The sequence below is a fragment of the Gymnoscopelus microlampas genome (genome assembly GCF_963454915.1).
Source record: "Gymnoscopelus microlampas genome assembly, chromosome: 6".
Taxonomy (NCBI): Eukaryota; Metazoa; Chordata; class Actinopteri; order Myctophiformes; family Myctophidae; genus Gymnoscopelus; species Gymnoscopelus microlampas.
Genome location: NC_139943.1, coordinates 43,387,129 through 43,411,332, shown reverse-complemented (window position 1 = coordinate 43,411,332; position 24,204 = coordinate 43,387,129). Strand labels below are relative to the sequence as shown.

Sequence of the window (24,204 nt, the reverse complement as noted above, 5' to 3'; positions counted from 1 at the left end):
GCACGCGCAATATCCATCCTCAGGGGACAGTGTGGGACGACAGCAGAGAGGGGGTCTCGGTCCGGTCGTGGGTGTCATGATGCAACCGCTGAATGAATTGTTCTCTTTCCTTTGTAAAGAGAACGTGCAGATTGTAGCTTGAACTACCTTTAAATACAACGATTTTTACATTTAATGTTGGTGCTAGTGGAAATTGCTGGCAAAACACACCACCACATGAGAGTAGGTCAGCATCAAATGAGCAACACATACATTTCAGGACTCTGTCTGTTTTTTATTTGATTTGTGTCAAATAAATACAAGTAATCACAATATAACTTATAACAGGAAGGATATTCACAAAGGCGTAATGAAACACTTGTTTTCAATGTGGTCCTCCTGCTGCATATCTGTAGGGCCTACATGATGTGTAGGCTGTAATATGGTCTATGGACATATTTGGGCATATACCTGCCGCTATGTAGACCTACCAATGTGTTATATCACTTTTACACCTTTAACCTCATACTGTATCTGCTCTGCTGGTCTTATGCTAGGCTATGTGTATATGTAGATATCTGTGGGGGACAGTGAGAGAAAGAAAAGAGCGAAGAGAAAATAGAAAGACATGAGGAGAGGCGGAAATCTAACACATTACACATAACATAATCCAGCTGGTACAGTATGTACATGAGGTTAGACATAAGTTGCATAAATGGCAGCAGGTACCGGTATGTACATAGTATTAGTCAACAAAAGAATATCATATATGTATGAGCGCATTGTACATGAGATTAAGGTGCAAAGAGAGTATCAGTGCAATGTCAGGTTCAACCACATGTCCATTGTCCACAAAGGGCAGTAACTTTCACAGATCCACATGGTGACTGGTGACAGGATGATCAGGATCACATAGAGCGATAAAATACACAAGGTAGATCCACACAGAAAAAGTAAAGTCCAGGCCAGCCTTGTGACAGGCGGTGGGCAGGCCTTGTTCAACAGTCTGATGGCAGCCGGGGGGAAGCTGTTCGTGCCGTTGATACTACGGTAGTCCTCCTTGTCACCTGTCATTGATGATGCACTGAGCTTTGACTACACACCTTGTACAGGTCCTGGAGGGAGAGAAGTTCACCTCCGGGACCTCCCTTTATGCGCTCAGCCGCACCACCCGCTGTAGGTTTTTTCGTTTGCAGGCGGTGCAGTTTCCGTACCAGGCAGTAACACAGCTCGACAGAACGCTTTCAATGGAGGTATTGTAGTACAGCTTGAAGATGTGGGGGCCTACTCCAGTCCAGACTTCTTCAGGTGTCTGGAATCTCTGACGAGGAGAGGGGGTAGGCCTACAGTGCCGAGTGGTCAGTTGGTCCAGAACCGAAAACCCACAAATCTCTGTAGCCTATCTGACAACAGGTCAACTTGTATTATTGCATGACCAAGGGGTATGCGTCCCCAACGAGAATTGCCCTATAGTCATTAAAATCTGGACAATTAAAGGCGTTTTTGTAATGGCTCAATTTCTGAAAATGTCCTGGGCCCAAACTATCCTCTACCCTGGCGCAGGGTAGAGGACATTGTACAGCAACTTGCAATGGGCCTGGTCTTCAAGATATGCAAGACTACAGGGGCACCCATGTACCTGTCAAAAAACTTCAATAACGTTAAAGGCACACACAGGCACAGCACCAGAGGTGATCTCAACCCAGATTCGGCACAAACATGGGGTTAAATTTGTTCTACTGCTATGGCACCAAAATGTGGAATGCCTACCAACAGACATCAAAAGGTGACTCCTCATCCTCATTCAAAACCGCCATAAAAGAGCACCTGCTGCAATGTAACTGGTCCCTGTGCAAAGTCTAAGCTTAAAGGACGACTTCACCCATTTTCAACCTATCTTCATGTAATTGGTCCTCACTTAACACCCCCCTCCCCCAACTGTTTGCAGTACACGTTTTACTTGTATTGCTACTATTGATGTGTTGTATATTATTGTAGCCTCTTTAATGTCTCTATGAATTGAATACACAGGACCACAATGGAAACAAGCCCTTAGGGCTTTTTGTGTTATCCTTTTAGCACCATTGTATAATCTTACCACTGTACCATTTGCAAACTGTTAATAAAGTATTCAATCAATCAATCAAATAGCCTTCTAGTTCATAAACGTAATTATATTACAAAACAATGCCATTTAGGCCTATATGATAAAAATCACACCCAGTGTGAAGTGAGTGGTGCCTTTGATGAGTTGATTTCATTAAGCTATATATGAACTAGAAGAACAATGTTAAATCCCTGTCAATTTATTTCAAGGCTGCTCAACAGCGCCACTTGAAGGTAGGTCACCTGGTGGTATTCAGGCGGTACTACTCTTTTTGATGTGTGTGGGCACTGGTATTCAGACGGTACTGCTCAGGTTGATGTGTGGGCGCTGGTATTCGGGTGGTACAACTCTATTTGATGTATGGGCGCTGGTATTCAGGTGGTACTACTCTATTTCATGTGTGTGCGCTGGTATTCATAAGGTATTACTGTATTTGATGTGTGGGCACTGGTATTCAGACGGTACTACTCAGTTTGATGTGTGGGCGCTGGTGTTCGGGCAGTACTACTCTATTTGATGTGTGGGTGCTGGTATTCAGACTGTAGGCTACTACTCGATATGATGTGTGGGTGCTGGTAGACTAATTAAACTATGGCCTACCGCAGCTACTACTCTGTTTGATGTATGGGCGCTGGTATTCAGGCGGTACTACTCTATTTCATGTGTGTGTGCTGGTATTCATAAGGTATTACTGTATTTGATGTGTGGGTACTGGTATTCAGATGGTACTACTCAGTTTGATGTGTGGGCGCTGGTATTCGGGCAGTACTACTCTATTTGATGTGTGGGTGCTGGTATTCAGACGGTAGGCTACTACTCTATATGATGTGTGGGTGCTGGTATTCACGCAAATAGATGTGCCCACACATCTGATGTGTGGGCGCTGGTATTCAGAAGGTACTACTCTGTTTGATGGGTGCTGGTATTCAGGCGGTACTACTCTATTTGACGTGTGGGCGCTGGTATTCAGACGGTACTACTGTATTTGATGTGTGGGAGCTGGTATTCAGACGGGACAACTCTATTTGCGCTGATTAGAGCAATGGTCACTGTCACCCAGTTAAAGGAGAATTTTGGACAAAGTTTTTCTTACCTTTTCTATGATGTTATGATATCTTAGGATGAATGGTACAGTAGAACCATACCTCTATGAGTAGAACATTTTCATAACTCCATCCCGGGTCCGCCACAGCTTAAAACGTGCGCGGATAGGCCTTGCGTTAGATCACATATTTTAATAGCTTTTTTTTTTTGGTGAGATCTGACGTTCATAGTGACAGAACACTATGCAACCAAAAAAAAAAAAAAAAAAAAAACCTAAGTCTCGCTAGACGAAATTTCAATCTCGTCTAGCAAGACTTCTGGGTTTTTTTGTTTTTTTTTTACAGTGTTCTGTCACTATGAACGTCAGAACTCACAAAAAAAGAAAAGAAAAAAGAAGCTATTAAAATATGTGATCTAACGCAAGGCCTATCGGCGCACGTTTTAAGCTGTGGTGAACCCAGGATGGAGTTATGAAAATGTTCTACTCTACCATTCATCCTAAGATATCGTAACATCATAGAAAAAATAAGAAAAACTTAGTCCAAAATTCTCCTTTAAGGCCATTTGAAATGTTAGAACACTGCTGTAGTGCCCCATACAGTATGTGTGCAATTTAGGTTTATTTAGTTACTTTGAAGTATTTTAATGATTTTATGAATTTGTATGTAGTTATACTAAAATTAGTTACGTTTGACTTACTTTAATTACTTTTAAGTATTTTTACTCCAAGTACTTAATTTTAAGTATTTTTACTCGAGCTATATCAAACCATCTCAACTGTGACGCTTTTTTTTGCTGTCGATCTGCAGCCGTTGCGTTGCCTAACAACCAACAAGCCAATCACAACGAGACCAACCGTCCCATTGGGCTATGGGAACCTAAATATGCCCATTGTCTGACACTTCCAGTGGCCTACATTAGATGGCGATGTCGCGCTGCAAAACGTAGCCTAAATATGAACGTATAGGTCACTTTTTGTAACAGCAATGAAACACACACACGCACGCACGCACACGCACGCGCACGCCTGCACGCATGCACGCACCCATGCATATACACGCCTATACACTAATAATAATTATTAACAATAATGATATAGGCTACAATGTAGACTAAACTCTATGGCCTACCGCAGCCAGTGATATTTTTCAGATAATAAGTAGGCTAGGCACATCAGATATTATGTATTAATTGAACACACATGGAAGGATTTTATATTTCATTTAATAAAATTATTCATTCATTAGCTGTCAAAACAGACTACATGGACAAATAGGCTACTCTTAGTAGGATATGTTGCTACTTGCAAGTTAGCAGATGTAATTTAGCCTACTAACTTAAGTGTTTGCAAACCTTCAAAGCAAATAGTCCCTTGGTGCATGTTGTGATAAAATCAGTCCCCAAACACATATTATATTTCAATACACACAGGGTAAGTAATTTCCATCACTAGTTTAAAGTGCATAACATCAAAAAAAATATGTAGGCCTATAAGCTAAAGCCTACAAAGTTGAACACAGCAAAAGTAGTAGGCTAATTCACAATACTAAGACGAATAAAGAGCAATGAGTTGGCTACTTGCATCTTCTAATGACAAAATAATACTGAAATAACAATCTAACTATTACAATATACATACATTGTCATTGCACTTTGCCACTAAATAAATATTGATGGTATATTTTCAGTGAAACAAATGTCAACCTTATGCCAAATGATAGGCTACATTGAGTGTGGAGAGATACATATAGTCCAGTATGTTACAGTTAATTACAAGAGGGCCAGTAACAACTTCAGGCTACAAGCTTGTTTTCTCAAATCATCTTTTTGTGTGGCCTTTCATTCATCCAGCAGAGGCAGTCGTTCTGTCCTTGACATGTCCTTTCCTATGAGGAGTTTTCCTATGAGGAGTTGCAGGGTTTAAGGAGGCAGCAGAGGAGACTTGAAGGTACAGGTTCCAGTGCAGTGGCGCGGAGTTAACATCTTACACGAGAAATGGTGTAATGCGTCGTGAGCTTCTAGGAAGAAACACAAAAAACAATGAATAGACATACTCCAGACCAGTGTGTGTGTGTGTGTGTGTGTGTGTGTGTGTGTGTGTGTGTGTGTGTGTGTGTGTGTGTGTGTGTGTGTGTGTGTGTGTGTGTGTGTGTGTGTGTGTGTGTTTTGGAGGGGATAATGACACGTGTTTGCAGGCATTGCATGTCCGCATCGATCAAGTTTCCCTTTAAAATATGCAACCCATGAAACCCATTTTTTTCCGTGAGACACTTCGCCATTTGGGTTTCGAAGAAAACAAACATCCATGATGTCAGTCAGTTATATCAGTTGATTCAATGCCATGTTCAAAATGCAGTGAAACAAGATCGACGATAGGCTGCTATATATGTGTAAAAAATAAAACGAATAGGCCTATTAGCTATTAAAATAGAACCATGGAGTGTCAAGACAGACACTGTAGCCCCAAGGGCAGAACAGCAGCCTATATGTCTTCACCGGGATTCCAATTGCATTTAATAGGCAACCTTTAAACTTCTACTGAATAGCTTTCTTTTTTCTTTTCTTTTCTTTTCTTTTCTTTTCTTTTCTTTTCTTTTCTTTTCTTTTCTTTTCTTTTCTTTTCTTTTCTGGTCCAACTCGCTGCATAATGTGTCCATTCATTGCAAGACAGAAATGATCGAGTGATAACGTTCATTGATGCACACTAATACGGATGAATTCCGACAAATAAAGACGTATTTGGTTCGAATTAATTATTATATGTTAATATTATTATATATAAATATATGTTAATAAATAATACTTTTTTTTTTTTTTACAAACAATAATTACAAACTGATGACAATCAATGACTTGACCACTCAAAATAGAATTTGAACACATGTTTTTTTTCCATTTGAATCTCTGATCTCTTTGAAAGGATAGTTTAAACATAGGCTATAGATCATAGCCTATCTCATATACAGCCTAAACATAATACAATTGGCCAGTAAAATCCACATGAGCACATATATATTTTGAGTAGGCCTATAGGCCCAAAGGCAATAGCCTACTATGCCATTTTATATCAAGCTATTTGGTGGAATTTTGAGCACATCGTGCATATTACAGCGCTTGTTGCCATCGTTTGTTTGTTTGTTTTAATTTTTTGTTTTGTTATTGTTCTCACCTCTGACAATATGAAGCTGTTGGACCATCTCTTCCCTGTAGGAAAGCTCCCTTTTCATTTGATCTTGAAAATTATCTATAAAGACGCAAAGGGAAAATACACATTTTAGTCAACAAACAGACTTACAGGGCGGATGCCCCCAGTCTACGTTTGTTAGAATGTTCAATTTTAGATGTAGGCCTACTGGAGGCAGGTGTTGCCAAATAGGCTACACATCTCTGCTCTGCACTCTCTCTGCAAGCTCCCGGTGGCCATGACCTCTGCGAATTTATTCGCCTACAGATGGCGCTGTTTTAAAGCTATAGCGGCAAAACGAGGTACCGAATTGAAGTGGAGATTTCAAGGATTCCGATGGTGCCATAAGAGCCTATGGCATGATAGATTATGGTTAAAATATTTCCGTTTTAATTGTATAGTTTTTTTGGTCACAGTTCGAGCGTTAAAACAAATCAGAATGGCAGATACTTTATTAAATATACTACATCTGATATTTGGTAACAAAAATAGATCCCTTCGAAAATTAGGATGGCATTGTGGCATATGAGGTATGAGGAATTAATGTCATTTGAGTTATGAAGCTTCAAAGAGCCAAAAAACAACTTCACAATTTAGACTGAAATGGCAATGAATGTTTAATATTCTAAGCAAAATCCATCATAAATACCATAAGTATCTGTAACTGATAACATGAGATTTGTCTTGAATAAAAGCAAAATATGAACGAACGCAAAGGGACAATATTATTCAAAACATCCAAATGCAATATAAAGATAAAAAAACTTTTTCTAGAATTATATTCCTGCAAAAAAATAATTTTAATTCATTTCAGACCACATTTCTTTGTGATAATCTGGAGCTAAGCACAACATTTCAAGAGGGTGATTTGATTTTCAGTATTTTTAGATGGATGGAGAATTATTGTAAATTCAAACGAATCAAACTCCCCTTACTCCAACACTTGGGAATTAAAATATGGTAAGAGAAATGTTAACTTTTACAATTAAAATACCTAATTCACCATTTAAAATTTCAACATTTCCTGAAATTCAACTCCCAGATATTAAGCACCTATAACAACTATTGAGTAGTTTGACCTCAGTCTCTAATCACATATTAAATGTCTTCCTTAAATGTGCTGTAAGTTTTGTTTGTTTGGGGAACAAAAACCTGATATGTTGAAATTATGTGCTTATTTGGTAATATTACATTGTCTATCCTGTTCTCAAAAAAACACACTTGGTAACAAAGTATTTTGTTAAGAATTTAAAGCCTGTATTCTGATAGTAATCATTGCTATGGAGTCTGTTCAGGATTCTCCCCATCTCTACAGCGCTATAGTAACAGAAGATACATTTTCAGGAGGAACACCTATTTCATCCAATCAGGAAAGGCTGTCAGTTTGATAGTGTTCCAGTTCCAATTTTGTCTGCTCAAATTAATCATAATCATAATAATTATAATAATAATAATTATTATTCAATCACTTCTAATTGCACATGCTTATTGTGTAAGGGTTCTCTCCTGATTTGATCAAATTTGTATACCAATCTGAAAATGTCTTTTCTATTTACTAAAGAGCTGCAGAGACGGGTGGAACCCTGTCAAACACTTTATAGGCCTAGCAACGATTACAGAATATAGAAATGTTTAACACTTATTATTTACACTACAATATATATATATATATATATATATATATATATATATATATATATATATATATACATATATACTGTAGCCTGTGTGTGTGTGTGTGTGTGTGTGTGTGTGTGTGTGTGTGTGTGTGTGTGTGAGTGTGTGTGTGTGTGTGTTTGGTGTGTGTGCGTGCGTGTGTGCATCACTTACAACACCTTTAAAAACTTTTATCCATGAAGGATTGACGTGTATGTGTGAAAATACAAATTGTTTCAAAACTAGTTTATGCCATAATTGTTCTTTCATTCTTTTTCAGAATGTGTTGACCTAAGAAGGTCTGTGCTCATAACTGATACAGCTACAGTATTTGTAAAGGGTCAGGATCATCTTCATGTTATAGAAGAAACAGAATTATTCTCTGGGTTGTCCCAAACATTCCTAAGTAGTGTGAGAGTACAAAAGTGTTCAATAATCAACAAATAAGTGAGATAAACAACAAATGACAATAAAACAATGTGGGGAAAGGCCTACCTTTTAAATTTTGAAACTCACGTTCCAACTTCTTCCTCAGCTCAACTTGTTCCAACAGTTGTTTCTGTAGCTCTTCTATTGATAATTGGAAAGAAAGAGTTGAGGCAATTCATTATTTGCTATTTAGGAAAACTTTAAGTTGACCTTTAAAAATGTCATTTGTATCAGGGTTGGGGGTGGGGGGGGGGGTAGCATCACTCATATTTTGTTTGGTTTGAGGGCCTAATCTTTGTCACTCCAAGCAAGACCAAGAATGAAAACGAGAATGGGACCTCCAGTAATGGCATAAAAGCAGGGCAGGGCCTTGCTCATTTTACATGTACCCCCATGGGATCTGGCAAGTAAGCACAGGGATTCATGCTTAAATGAGTGGCCCTTTTGCTGGTGGCACAATGCAATACGCTAAGGAGTGGACATGTTTTTTAGGGGTATGAGGTGGTAGGCCTAATATCTGGGGTCTGCATTTCATAGCTTATTCTAATCAAAGGGAATAAGCAAACAGACCTATTAGCATACCAATTGTAATAATTTGAAGGAAAAACTAAATACAGTAGTGTATATATATATATGTGTAGAGTAGTGTATATATATATATATATATATATATATATATATATATATATATATATATATATATATATATATATATATATATATATATATATATATATATATATATATATATATATATATATATATATATATATATATATATGACCCATTCAGTTAAATATCGCGTTTAGCAAACGCATGTGCGACTGTCTTACCTTTTGCTAGAGTTTCGATATCTTTTTGTGCTGGTGGAGTTCTGACTGCTGTTTCCTCGCCTATAGGTACACAGAGAAAACGTATACAGGCCAGTGTTTCTCAACCTGTGGGTCCCCACATGATATTTGAGGAGTCCCCAGATGACAGTGAAGTGACAATTTAATTAAAACAATTATACTAATAATAAAAAAGAAAAAATACCATATACTGCATCAACAGTAATCAACAAACTCTACTATAAAAATTGGTCAAACATTGGCCAAATTGTCAAATAATAGAAGAAAGAGGCAAAAATTGTGAAAATAGCCAATCTACTAAGGGGTTGTGAGCTTGTAGATCTGCTATTTTCACAATATTTATCTGTGGGACCGAGTCAAACTAAATGTAATGCCTCAACTCCTACATTCCAAGTGCTTGTCAGGGTGGGGGGGGGGGGGGTCCCCAGTTCAAATATGATTATTTTGGGGGGTCACGGTCTGAAAAGGTTGAGAACCACTGCTCTAGGCTTTGCCAAAATAATTTAATCAAAGGCAAAACATGACACTCTTCTTGACAAGTTTGGCCTATATTTAACTTACCCTCGTCCGCTGATCGCTGGGCATCCTCGCTTTGTTCGTTAAATGATTTCGTTTCTATCTCTTCTACGGTGGAGGATGGTTCTTCTTTGCTTGCACTTTCATCTTAAGAGAACATAAAAAATAAATGTATGTAAGTTTCCACTCGATTTCAAATCATCTCAAATAATTTGGCGAATTAAGGTCAACAACAGCAAAATCGCTAACCATTTGATGTGATCAGTCCACTCTGGTAATTTGTAGGTCTGAAGTGATAAGGACTATTTCTTTGTTGCAGATCTGCCCTTTCCGGTGTATAAACCTGAAGGAATGAATAATTAACTCTTTGAGTTCTTAGAAATTATCATAGGCCTGGAATGATTAAGGGATTATTAAATTAACGTCAAAATATTATATAAAATATGCCAAGGACACAAACCCACTTGCAGAAAACTTCTGAAATTAAACCCTCCGTACATGTCACTGTATCTCAGTTTTGACGGGTCAAATCTGTACAAGTCACTCACTTCAGCCAGTAAAGATGTGGTTGCGTGGTTTTCTGGCAACTGCTTGCTGTGTATGTCTCTGTCTGTCGACTGTGCCACATGCAAGCCCATTCTCCGAGAGTCGACAAGAGCAGCTTCCTGCACAGGTTTGGACTCCGTTTGGTTTGGTGAGACACTGTGAGCCATGCTCTGTGCAGGAGGAGTCCGAGGAGACACTGATTCATCGTCCCTGGGTGATTTATTGGTCTCCACGTCCACATCTGGCTCGCCCTCGCTGTCCACGCAAGGGGACATTGAGCGGTAGCTCGAGCTCTCGCTTAGGAAATCGGGCGATAAGTAGCCGGTGCGCGAGCCAGTGTAAACGCCCCTGTTGCTGTACAGTTTGGCAATACTGTCAGCGTCTTTGATGACAGGCCTGAACGCAGATATGTAGCTTATTTTTCTGGGTACGAGGGTCATCCCCTCCATCGGCCTCGCCTCATCCCCCGACTTATCTTCCTCATTACGCGTCGACTGGGTGCTGGAGCATCGCTCACTGTCAGCCAGGCTGTCTTTCGGAGTGTTCGTGTTGCGGTCGCTGAGCTCAGATATGTCAAGATCACTCTGTCTGGGGGGGCAGAGCAGCTCGGAGGGTGGTTTGTGTGGAGGCTGGGGGTATGGGGGCATGGAGAGACCGCCTGCTGTGGGCCAGAACATGGGGAAAGGGTGGTAGGCGCTGTCCTTGGTACCTGGCCAAAGGACACCCGATAAACTAGGCTTAGTTTGCTCTCCCATCATACTGTCCTCTTTCTTTTGACACAGCCCGAAGGCTGGGAATCCGTATGGATGCGGGAAGAGCGGTGGTGGGATCTTCTGTAGCATGCCAAAGCCCTTACTGGGGACGGGGATGACAGGGTAGCTGCGTGTGCCCGTTATGTTCAGGCCTGATGCCCGGTTATCCTCGCAGCGCAGAATTTTGTTAGGGATCTCGGGTGTGTGTCGGGGATGGCCGCTGGATCCCCCTGATTTCATTGAAGAGCTGGACTCTGGGCCGCTCATTGGTAGAATCCTCTTGCGACTGCCACCGTTGAACATGGCCTTCACGTCTTCCCATGCATGTGCCACATCGTCTGCTGAGTTTTTGTCTGACAGCTTGAGATGTCGTCTCCAAGAATTAAAATTCGCCGCATCTGGCTGCGTGTACTTCGATTCTGGCGTGCGGTGCGAATGAAATATGAATTTATTAGGAGAAAAATACATGTTACAATAGGAGCACTTGATGCACTTGGCTCTGGAACTGTTGTATCTGGCCGGGATGAAGCTACCTCGACTGCCCCAGGCGCATTCGTGGGAGACGTCAAACGCGAAATTCTCTGGTAGTTTCGGGGGCGCGTGGGCACCGAGGAACGACTTGCAGAGTCTCTCGGCTTCACGTTTAGTGATCATACCACAGCGCCTGGAGGAGATGGGCATGGCTCCGGCGCGCCTCAGGATCTCCAGCTGGACCGGAGTGCACTGGACGCAGGTGATCCCCAGCGCCACGCGTCGGTTGTGGATCTCGTTGTAGCTGTAATTCTTCAGCAGGGTGTTCGAGATCTGCGCCAGGCAAAGTCTCTCCTGGCCATCTATAACCAGAGATACGATGTTTATTCCGTACAGATTCGTCTCGCTGACTTGGTTCGGCTTGAGGTTTGTGCTTGGATATGAAAGTTCTTGTTTGGAGCTTGGCGGAGAGCTGGCGTCCCGTCCTGCAGGCAACGACTCCATCCCTTGAAAACCTGTGTATCGCCAAGACAACGTGTAGTGTTAACAACTGAGTTTTTTTTTGCTTAAAGGAATGTTGACATGCAGGAGCTGTTTAAATATAGCCTCGACCTGCAATTGCAGTGGTATTCACTGTGCCATTTAGATAGGCCCAGAAACTAAATTGTCTAGAGAATCTGTCATTAGGAAAGACAAAGAAATGTCATATTCGTATTAAGAAAACAAATAACCAAAATGGCTATTTGCATATGCCGTCTCTGTTCTTATCAGGATAAAGCCGGCTGACCTTTATTGGCGCATCATTAAGGTAGGCAGTGAGGTAGAAGTCCAAAAGCTATATATAATTCGAAATAGCCTACTTAAAGTAGCTATAAAGCCAAAATATAAGCCAGAGAGGAGTTTAATTTAACTGTGCTTTGGATCGTTTCGTCGTTAAAAATACCTAACATGTAGGTCATACAGAGTCTGTGTTTTTCGTTTATAGGCTAATTATTTCAGCAGCCTTTTAAAAGATACGAGATAGCTGCATCGGACGCATAGCCTACATTTCTTCACACTTAAAGGAGTAGGCTAGTTATTATTTTCTATCAATTACACACCCCATGAAGTCTTGAATTTATGGAGATTTCTTTTTTTTTTCTCACATTCCTAAGAATAATTTGATGACCTGGTCATCGGTCAATAGGACACTCCGAAACTCTTTGAGTCCGCCGGTCATCAAGTTATTGGCTCAGGAATGCGACAAAAACAAAAAAATCTCCATGAATTCAAGGCTTCATGGGGTGTGTAATTGATAGAAAATAAGTCATTTTTGGGGTGAACTACTCCTTTAAGAAAATACAAGCAGAAGCCTTGTCGTTAAACAGTTCCCATAAACTCACCTTGAACGCTCAGTATTAATAGCTCTCCTCTTGTTCCTCTGAGAAATAAAAGAAGCAGTGATCAAGTTCACGGCGAGCCTAAACGAAGTCCAGTTTGTGAAAAATGTTGATCACTATAATATAATATATAATATAACCCTTAACGCAATGCTTGTCCAAAAGCAGCTCCCTCTCCTCAGGAAACGTGTGTCCTCTGCGTTGCGCTGAGCTCTATGTGCGCCTGGTTCGTGGTGCGATCAGTAGTGTCCACATGGCAGTCTGGTACTGGTACAGCCCCCTCTATGACAGGGGTTCTCAACCTGTGGGCCGGGACCCCCAAGGGGGTCCCCACATGATTCTTTTTTGGCGGATGATGACAGTAAAGTGACGATTGAAATACTTTTAAGACCTTTTTATACCTCAAAAAGAAAAGATATGACAGAAAAAAAAACATTACTGCATCAAAAGTAATCAACAAATTATACTATTCAAAATTGTCAAACTTTGGCCAAATTGTCAGATAATAATATTATCTCTCATATATTATATGAGAGAGGCAAACATTTTGATAATAGCCGATCTACAAGCTCACAACGCCTATGTTGCGAGGCGTTGTGACTTGTGAGCCTGCAGATCTCCTATTTTCACAATATTCATCTGTGGAACCGAGTAAAAAAATTCAGTTCAAATATGATTATTTTGGGGGATCACGGCCTCAAAAGGTTGGGAACCACTGCTCTATGACATCCCAAGGCTTTCCACAGAGATCAAGTGACAGCCAAACTTATGGCAAGGCTCCCACTCCCACTCACACAGGCAGGCAGCCGACAGTGGGGATATGAGCACGAGGATCGGGTCGCGCCCGTTTTTATTAATATTTTTGCTGTGCTTGGTTTGAATGTAGCCTAATTAATGTATGTGGCTGTATGACTAAATACATATTATAACAAGTAAAATGTTAAACATTTTATTTTATTTACTTTTATTCAATTGTCAGATATGACTAAATAAACGAATTCTCAACTAGTATAAATAGGCTACAAGTTTGAATGAAAGTTTAGTTTGATCACTTGGACTTAATTGTGTGGCTGATTGAAAAATATTCTTCCTGCAATTTCTTATTTAAAAATTCTGTATTTTATGCATTCTTATGATTTTTGGTGTGTTTTTTTTTGTTGTCTTTGTTTAGTTTGTATCGTCTGTCTAATTGTGTATTATAAGGGTGGGATGTGGGATTGTGTCTTGTGTGGTATACACATATTAACAATTATTAGTCATTGATTTCTGATGTTACTATGTGTAAATGTATAAAATGTGTAAAACTAATAAACTAATATTGTTCATATCATGCATGAGCCTGTATAGTGGGATCTGGCTGAGAAAAACAAAACAAAGAAACATTAGTGGCCCATGCAGTGATGAATGCGTGGCCAGGCCTTGGTCATGTGTTGGGTTCCCACGGACTCACAGTTTAAGATACGCATTAACAATAGCCAATAGGTTTTGACAGTGACCAGCTGCTCAAGAGGTCATTATTTATTTGTGATTAGATTTTTCCTGCATTGGGGGGAAAAAGAAGAGTTAAAAAAAAAGGATGACGTTGTTGATCAACGTGTGTCGTCTTAGACCAGTGGTTCTCAACCAGTGGTCCGGGGACCACCAGTGGTCCTTGAGGGGGTTCTAGGTGGTCCCCAGCTAAATGATGGGGAGCTGGTAACCAAACGGCCCCTTATAGGTCTTTAACTCTTGAGAGTGTAAAATGATTTACGCTCTCAAGTGTTAAATTATTGTTAAATATCTGCATTACTTAATTTACAATAAGTCTACACAATTAGAGAATATAGAATAATTGTTATTTTGATCAACGTTTGCCTGTTATCTCTCCTATAGCACCACATCAATATAACATGGATGGAATTGTGGACAAAATCGTATCCAACGATAACAAAATATTTTAAGTCTTGGGTCTGAGAGTCTAAATCTCATCAAACGGTGAATCCGTAGCTCCTCAGATGCCAAATAAATATGATATGAAAAAGGTTCAAAACCACTGTCTTAGACTAAATAAGCCTAGAACTTCGAAAAGGCAAAAATGTCTTTGGATAATGCATTGCGCAGCCCAATGCAATATTGATGAAGGTAACCGGAGCCTGATGTCCCTTTGGTCTTATTGACTTCAGTGGGCGGAATACTTTTCTTCTACACTCCAAGAATAATTACAATTGGTCAAACATTGGTCAAACATTGACCAAATTGTAAAATATAAGAGAGAGGCATTTTTTTAAAAATAGCCAATCTACAAGCTGACGACGTCTTGCAAAGCAAGCTTGTAGATCTGCTATTTTCACATTTTTTATCTGTGGAACCGAACATCTAATGCCTCAACTCCTACATTCCAAATGCTTATCAGGGTTGGGGGTCCCCACTCCCCAGTTCAAATATGATTACTTTGGGGGGTCCCTTTGGTCTTATTGACTTAAGTGGACGGAATACTTTTCTTCTACACTCCAAGAATAATTACAATTTATCCACTTCCTTTAAACTTTCAGGCACCAAGATGATACAATACAGATACCCATATGGCCGTTGCTATATATTAATATAACGAAATGATCATTTTACTGCTATACATCTTCGCTTGTTTGAACACAAACACCTTGTTTGAACATGAACACATTATATATATATATATATATATATATATATATATATATATATATATATATATATATATATATATATATATATATATATATATATATATATATATATATATATATATATATATATATATATATATAATAGGTCACAGCATTGATGATATACTAAGTAAAAATTAAACAGTAAAACATCCCACATTATTGTCACACAGGGCTAAGAAACTAAGTTTCAGGAGGAAACAGGAGCAGGAGCAGTACCTCAAATTTATACAGCTTAGAAGACAAATGAACAGGAATTTGGGCATAAAATCTCTCAAAATGATATAAACAAAATCAATTTGCTTGAGAGGGGACATTCTTGAGAGAGAGAGAGAGAGAGAGAGAGAGAGAGAGAGAGAGAGAGAGAGAGAGAGAGAGAGAGAGAGAGAGAGAGAGAATCTGTCCTCTGTCTTGCAGCTTTGGAGAAAAAAAATGTATTGGTATTCCACCAGCTATTTTAAGCAGGCTATGCCAATAATCCATCACAAACAAACTTCACTGTTTGGCATCATCAGATAGAAATTATTCACCAGAAAATAAATTAAAAACTAAAAATAGGCAACAAAGGACAAAATGCCCTGTATAACTGTGTTTTCAAAAATGGTCTTTTGAATGTGTTTTAAAAAAAAGAAGATAGGCATAGTTGTTTAAGAGGTTATATGTTATTTATTACAATTTTAACCACATCCTAAATTACAATGTGATTATAAATAAACAATTACATTATGAAATCCATACATTCACACATACTTTATATTTTAATAAACCACATTCTAACACATGCACGAGCGATGAAGAGAGCGAGAGGGATTATGCTGTGTGTGTGTGTGTGTGTGTGTGTGTGTGTGTGTGTGTGTGTGTGTGTGTGTGTGTGTGTGTGTGTGTGTGTGTGTGTGTGTGTGTGTGTGTGTGTGTGTGTGTGTGTGTGTGTGTGTGTGTGTGTGTGTGTGTGTGTGTGTGTGTGTGTGTGTGTGTGTGTGTTACAATAGTTCAGTGCAGTTGGACCAGAACCTGGCAGGGGAATGGGGAATGAGGAAAGGTATGAAGAGATGCAGAAGCCAGCCAGTGGGGTCATTATCTGGCTCATGCGTACACTACCTTTTTTTGTGTGCTAAAGAAAAAGCTAATTTAAAAGTGTGTCTGCATTAATCACAGTGCTGCATCAAAGTATGATAATCACCTGAACACTCTATTAAAATAAAAGTGCCAGCCCAGGGGAAATCTCACCTTACTCTTTAATTGTTTTGAGGCTTTGATAGGCTTTTTAATCTAAGATTAATTTATGCATTCTTAAATAACTCTACATATGATTAATAAGCTTGAAAATTAAAAGGAGACTGAAGCAATTATAACAAGTGGTTGGTCATCACCTCATTAGATGGCACTGAAAAGATGCAGTTTGCCTGTGTCTATCTGTGTGTGTGTGTGTGTGTGTGTGTGTGTGTGTGTGTGTGTGTGTGTGTGTGTGTGTGTGTGTGTGTGTGTGTGTGTGTGTGTGTGTGTGTGTGTGTGTGTGTGTGTGTGTGTGTGTGTGTGTGTGTGATATACATGGATGTACAGTGCATTAAAATGCATGTGTTTGTTTGTTTACGCGTGAACATGTGTGTGTGAGAGAGAGAGAGAGAGAGAGAGAGAGAGAGAGAGGAGGGTGGGGGGGCTATAGCGTTTGATGAGACAAACAAGCCTGAGTGTCATTGGCCAATTATTTAAAATCATAGTGTATGATCCTTGACCAAGTGAGTCAGCATTGCCAGACTGGGGCCTGAGAAAGACAAGCAACTTACTGCAAGTGACTCATTGTTGCCTGGTATACGATACAAGTCCAAATCTCTGAGCCCAATCTAGATTCTGCCAAAACTCGAGCTGTGAGGACAACAAAAGAGGGAAGATCAGCTTTTTACAGAGGCCACCGGAGAACCATGGTGAAAGCAGTAAGAGTGGCTAAAGGCTTGCTAATGTGTAAACAAGACATCAGTCCTCTCCCGGCCTGATGTTTATTTGCCTCCTAAAAGCCCACCCCTGGGCCCTGACCCCCCCCCCATTCTCCCCCGCTAAACGGAACATTTCATCTCACGGGGGGAGTGGATGGAGGAGTGGACTGTGTGTGTGTGTGTGTGTGTGTGTGTGTGTGTGTGTGTGTGTGTGTGTGTGTGTGTGCGCGCGCACGAGCGTGCGAGCATGTGTGTGTGCATGTGTGCGTAGTGAGGGGGTTCGTCACTGCATCAAATGAGGCTGGGCTCAGGGACCCTTTTGTCACAGACAGGGACTCATCTGCCAGTGCCGAGTGGCAGGGTCCTGGGGGAAGAGACGAACAAAGGTGCTAAAAGGCTGTGTGACAATGAGGGGTGCTCTGAGGAGAACCTACATGAGTGGGGGATGTAGGCTGCACAGGACGGCCCGTGCCAATCACTCCACAATTACTATTACATACAATCCAGAGGGTCGGATGTGGGCATTCTTGTGTTCAACACAAGGACAAGTCTTTCCCAACTTCCCCTTCCACGCACAACAGGCCAGAAATCTGCAGGGACTTGCTTGCCATCCTGTTGATTTGGATTATGGAAATATTGATAAAACGTCTAAGAATCATCTGCCTTTGAAGAATATCCAAGTGAAAGTGACCATGCAGTTTGTTTGACCATAAGAGAAGTTCATAATGTCAGTCTTGCTAAAACTTTACTTGAGAACTATATAGATTTCTCGTGTATTTCCCTCCACAAATGATCAAGATTTAGCTTTATTTAAATGAAAAAACATACTTTTACATATAGTCACAACCAATTAAGCCCTTTCTCCAACATCTCACAAAACAGTGTTCTTTGTTGTTTATTCATCATGACAACTGCACTGTTTTAATCTTCAACCTTACACACACTGCCACCACATTTAGCGATTTTCATTTTACGTTTTGTGCATTAGCATCTAGGCTATAACAGAATAAAGTGGGACGCAAGAGGTTGTTTATATCCAACCAGCGAGCAGTTTCAATAGTGTAATGAGGAGTCGAGAGAGAATGGGAATTATAGTAATGATAACAAAGGTCTATGCACCATAGCTTGAGGCGGTATCGGGGGGCATTACCATAAAGATGCGATGGGCTTGTATTGCGGGTTTTGCTGCGGGAGAAGGCCAAAGAGATAATAACTATTAGTAGATGACAGTGCTTTGTGGGATTCCAGCTGTGGAGCCTGAATTTCCATACAGATCGAATGGCTCTGGGAGGATGATATGTGAAGCCTATGTGTGGGGGAAGGGCTCGGCGACACCATGGACAATCGTAGTCTGTGAATAGCAAATCACTGTGTTGGACTCACTCTTACAGCGCCCCCGGCCAGAGTTTTTTGGGTGAAATTTCAGTTTGAACACTCTCTGTGCTGGTCTCTGTGGAGGAGCTGTCCAGGGTACTGAAATGGCCCCGCTGTTGCTCTGTAAACAGCTCTCTGTAATGTCAGGAAGTGCAAACAGCTGGGGCTGTGTATGTATGTGTGTGTGTGTGTGTGTGTGTGTGTGTGTGTGTGTGTGTGTGTGTGTGTGTGTGTGTGTGTGTGTGTGTGTGTGTGTGTGTGTGTGTGTGTGTGTGTGTGTGTGTGTGTGTGTGTGTGTGTGTGAGACAGAGTACCAGAGATTTCCATCTAGACCACAGGCAAGTGGGAATGTGTGCACCAACCCTGTCAGCACCAGGGATTGGGGAAACCTCTCCTAATAAACCAGTATGAGGCCCAAAACTTTGCTTTCAAGGTTACATGACAAAACTTTCAAAATCGTGCACCTGACAGACCAGGGTCTATTAAAAAAGGCATAACACTGAACTGCTTATAATGATTCACACATGTACCCGGTTATATCTCATAATTAATTCAGCTGCCATCACTTCAATGTTAGATTCGTTCAACAGCAGCTAGTGAGAGTGTCATTCTGACCCAGAAAAAGACATGCAAGAGACGCAGGGTTGAGGGGAGAGAGAGAGAGAGAGAGAGAGAGAGAGAGAGAGAGAGAGAGAGAAAGAGAGTGAGAGAAAGAGAGTGAGAGAGAGAAAGAGAGATTGGAAGGTAACTGTGATGAATTATATATGGGAGGAGGTTAGGCTAATAATAGCTATTAAGGTGATGATACAGTACTGAACCCTGCACTCACTTGTGTTCCAGCCAATCGGCTGATGTAAATAAGTCCACAAACATCTGTAAACAGCAGTGTTAACATGCTCTATCGAACAAACACAGCTGGCAAGGAGGGGGCCCCAGAGATCCGACGGGCCAGGAGCCGGGGTCCCTGGGACTAAGGAGCCTTTGGTCGATGTCCAGCGCGAACAGACAAGCTGCAGGTATGTGTGTTTGTGTGTGTTTATGTAAGGGCAGGGCTAAGAGTGAGGGGACAAAGACAGTGAAAGCAATGAGCGCGAGGACACCAATCACCCCATAATTATCCCCCTGGTGTCTAAGCTGCCCAACTCTCCGTCCTTGATAGATTCACCTGACCCAATAACACTGCGTGCGCACACACTCACCGCCACAATGGACTGGAGGCGGGATAAAGACAACACCATAGATCAGCCGGGGATCAGCAATGAGACAAAGACCTAACGTCTGGGAGCTGCTGTGAAATTAAAGAACCGAAAGACCGAACCAATCCCACTCCCGTGCTCTATTAATAGCCTGGGAGCTGCTTGAGAAACGGCAAGAGGTGAGGTAATGCAGGATTCAATTCCATTTGATATTAAAGAGAAACACCCCGTGGCATCACTCTCTCTGTCTCCGCCCCCCCCCCCTCTCTGTCTTTCACTCTGGCTCTTTCTCTCTCTCTCTCTCTCGCTCTTTCCCCACTGCTCACATGATTCTGTTACCTGAGAGATGTATTAAGCCATTTAAATTAACAATGGAATGACTTATTCTAATAGGCCTGCGCTCTGGAGTGCCTCAGACACTTACTTGAGTGGTAGATCATCATCATCATCATCCCTCTCTCTTTCGCTCTCTCTCTCTCTCACACACTCACACACACACACACACACACACACACACACACACACACACACACACACACACACACACACACACACACACACACACACACACACACACACACACACACACACACACACACACACACACACACACACACACACACACACACACACACACACACACACACACACACACACACACACACACACACACACACACATACACACACGCACACACACAACTTCTCGTCCTCAGGCGGGACAGTGTTGCGTGTCCCTCCTTTGTAGATATCCAAATAATCTGGCCAACACTCCATCCTATGGCAGACATTCATGTAGTCATTATGGCAGCTTTGATATGTCAGGGTGAAGAGGGTAAGCCCATCATTAAAATACAGCACTAAGCACACCCACGTCACAAGAAAATATACATGTTGTATCCATGCTCCAATTGGTGAAGCGAAGGAGATTTTAAACAGTAACCACTCAGCCAGGGAGAATGACTCTTTGATTTTTTTGGTTTGTTGTTGTTGTAAACTCTAAATGAGAGGCAGTGAGACTTTTATGCAGTTCAAGTGGCAGCTTATGAATCTCATATTTCTCTCTCAGTCTCATTCAGTATCTGTAAAAAACACAACTCTAAATCACTCTTGCCGAGGCCTTGGCCAGTCGCATACAAATGAGGATACAGTGGGTGCTCGGTCCATCCCTGAGGGGCTGTACAGAAATAGAGTTGGGAAAAGAACACTTTGATTGATGCCTCTACACTCTGAATAATGATCGGTTCAAGGGTCAACCTACTTCAGTGGCAAGCATTATATCATTAATTACAGACATCAATAAACAATGGGACATCCTCCATATGTCTCAAGTGTGGCTACCCTAAAACCTCTCACCCCTACTGGATCATTTCACAATTAGCAATTGTCACACAGTTTACCTTAAAAAAAAACACAGGGAAAAAAGACATTCTGCAGCTATTGATCACATCCCCAGAATACCATGCCATGCAGGTCTTGGAGAATGGCATGGTAATTACAATGTGATGAGAGAAGCACATTTCGATCGCACAGTTACATATGCAATTAAAATATTATTCATTACCTCTTAAATAAAAGCCCGGTACTGAAATCCCATTAAATTTGGGATAATTGTGCGTGTTTAATTATAAGCCATGCAGGAAGGAAGTTTCGGAGAAAGTAGCAGTAGAGTGTGCCGTGACCTAGATAGCAGCGGAGACATTTTGTTTTAAAAGTGACCTTGCTCTGAAACCCTCCGCTCAGAATAGCTCTGATGGTTTTCCGTGGACTCTCGGTGCACAGACCTATCACTGCCGCTTCTGATTAAACAGTGACTCAAACAGTGAACGGGGCCATCACAGAGAGAGAGAGTTTGTGCAGAATAAATACGTATAGTTTCATCAAGGTAAAAGACTGGGAGGTGACACTGTGCTATACAGTAGTTGCTCAAAGTGGCCTACCTTCACAGTCAAATCAGTGTTAATACAGGTCCATTTTTATACTCTGAGAGTTGTATTAACACTCCAGATTGTGCTGTGTTCTTTAGCTACAGTATAAGCTTGGTAGAACGTGAAGTGGAAGGTATAGCAATTGCTTCCTGACAGTGTGAAACCTAGCTTTGGTTTTACCCTGATTATTATAATCTAAATGACCTGTCCATATTAGTTCATGTGTAAGCTGTGGGCTGCCCTTCCCCTCTCTCTAACCTCTGGGCTCCAGCCCAGGGGGCCCCATGCTGGCTCCCTCGGAGCAGCTTGGCTCAGGGCACTGGCTCCTGCCTGCAGGCAGCCACAGGACAACCCGAGCGGAGCTGTCTGCCACTCCTGTGCTTCATTAGGAAACAAAATATAAGGTTTCCACTCCATTAGGAATGACTTTAGGAGTGAAAGCACATAAGACGCCGACTCACCTCATCAACAATGCATTGCAATAACGGCGAGGATGAATGAGAGCGAGGAGAGAGGGAGGGAGGGAGGAGGAAGGGGGGCTGCAGCATTAGCTTGTATACAATGTCTTTACAGCAGAGTGGAGAGGAAAAAAATCATTAATGCAATAAAATGTGGTCAGATTAATCATATGCCTCAAACTCTTATGAAAATATTACAGGGGGAAAATGTTCTATTACATCTAATGGTATCTAATCTAATACTGGCAGTTAAAGGCTTGGGCATCTATTTATTGTGAAACACAATTTAGGAAGTTTAAAGGGAGGCACTGAAGCATGGGACCAACATAGCCGTCAGGAACGCAGGCAGAGATGTTTTTCCCCTCCTATTTTCGTTCCTTCAACTCATAAAAGCTCACCATTAAAGATTCTAGGTTGCTCTGAGTTTGCAGCGCGGAATATAGGAGAGGCAATATGTAATTAGCGTGTCATAATCAAAATGACCCACTCGGACACTTTATGATCACCAAGAGAAAATTACAGCACCACTGGTGGCAATCTGTGTGCATGTGTTAACACCATTAACATAATGAAAATACACAAATGTTAATAGCCCGCCTCTTGATACGGCCGAGGAGAAGGAAACCCAACGTTAATTTCACAGTACATTTTCACTAACCTCCAGGTTGTAGAGGGGAGATGTAGGGGTTGAGAAAAGGCAAAGATACAATCTTTCTGTAAATGGCTCAGGGGAAAAGGGAGATAGAAAAAGTCTGCCTTTTCTCTTAAAACAATGTGTGAGAAGTACTGTTCCCCTGCCACACGTCCTCCACTGAGAGACTCTGCAGAAAATCTCATTTTCAATTAAAATCTCATTTACCAGGATGTTGAAATGAAATCACATGTTGTGAATTAGCAAATGAATTTGCATATTGGGATGCTTGCCAATATGCATAGAATAATTTACCTTAAAGATTGTTTTTTTTTAAGGATCCCATTGATGGTGTAGAGCAATGATGCATGAGTTCGCGTAGAAATACATTTAACAACATTTGTCAGAAAACTTGGCAAACTGGGGATGCAAGATAAGAACATTGAAATGCTGTCTATAGTCACAGGTTGTTATGGAAATAAAAATGTAATTTAAAAAAAAAAGCATCTTGAAAAACTTGTCTTACATGTTCAATTCCTGTAAAGGGGCTATGTTGTATGTCATCTGCCCTCTCTACCTCACTATTTTCTCTTTTCATTGTTCACTCTAAAGTGTTTAATTAGCATACTGTAGTAGTGCACAAACCTTTTGGCCACAAGATCATTTGCTTTATTCCAAGGCTGGCAAATATATATGTCAGTTAGTGAAAACCACCTTTGCTTTTACATCTTATTATAAGCTGCTAATTAGAATAAGACAAGCATAGAATAACTCAATCATTTAATAATAAAACCTAACAAAGAATGAGACAATACTTTAATATGAGATAATATTAGTAAGATATATTCTGAATATCTGGGGAGAAAGTTGTTATGCACTAAACCATAATGGTTATTTTTGCTCAACTCAATTGATCACCTCATTAGCCCAATCTGATCACCTAGACCTAGATCATAAAGAGGTGGTTGCCCACCCCTGAAGTTTTTTTTCATACTTCCTCAAAACTCCTTTCAAGTCAATCTGAAAGGGGAAAAAAGAATTTAATCACAAATATGTTTTAAGTGTTGCATGGAGCTATCATGCTCAAGTTAT

At 40.8% G+C, this 24,204-nt stretch overlaps 1 protein-coding gene across 1 annotated transcript; it reads right to left on the bottom strand.

Annotated features, from left to right (window-relative positions):
• Nucleotides 1–5,050: 5,050 nt before the first annotated feature.
• On the bottom strand, nucleotides 5,051–12,039 carry skor1b (SKI family transcriptional corepressor 1b; the record flags this gene model as incomplete). Its single annotated transcript, XM_084059976.1, has 7 exons — nucleotides 5,051–5,148; nucleotides 6,300–6,374; nucleotides 8,466–8,540; nucleotides 9,233–9,292; nucleotides 9,812–9,913; nucleotides 10,016–10,109; nucleotides 10,315–12,039. The coding sequence occupies 7 exons, from the start codon at nucleotides 12,037–12,039 to the stop codon at nucleotides 5,051–5,053; spliced, it is 2,229 nt and encodes a 742-aa protein (XP_083916102.1).
• Nucleotides 12,040–24,204: the final 12,165 nt, after the last annotated feature.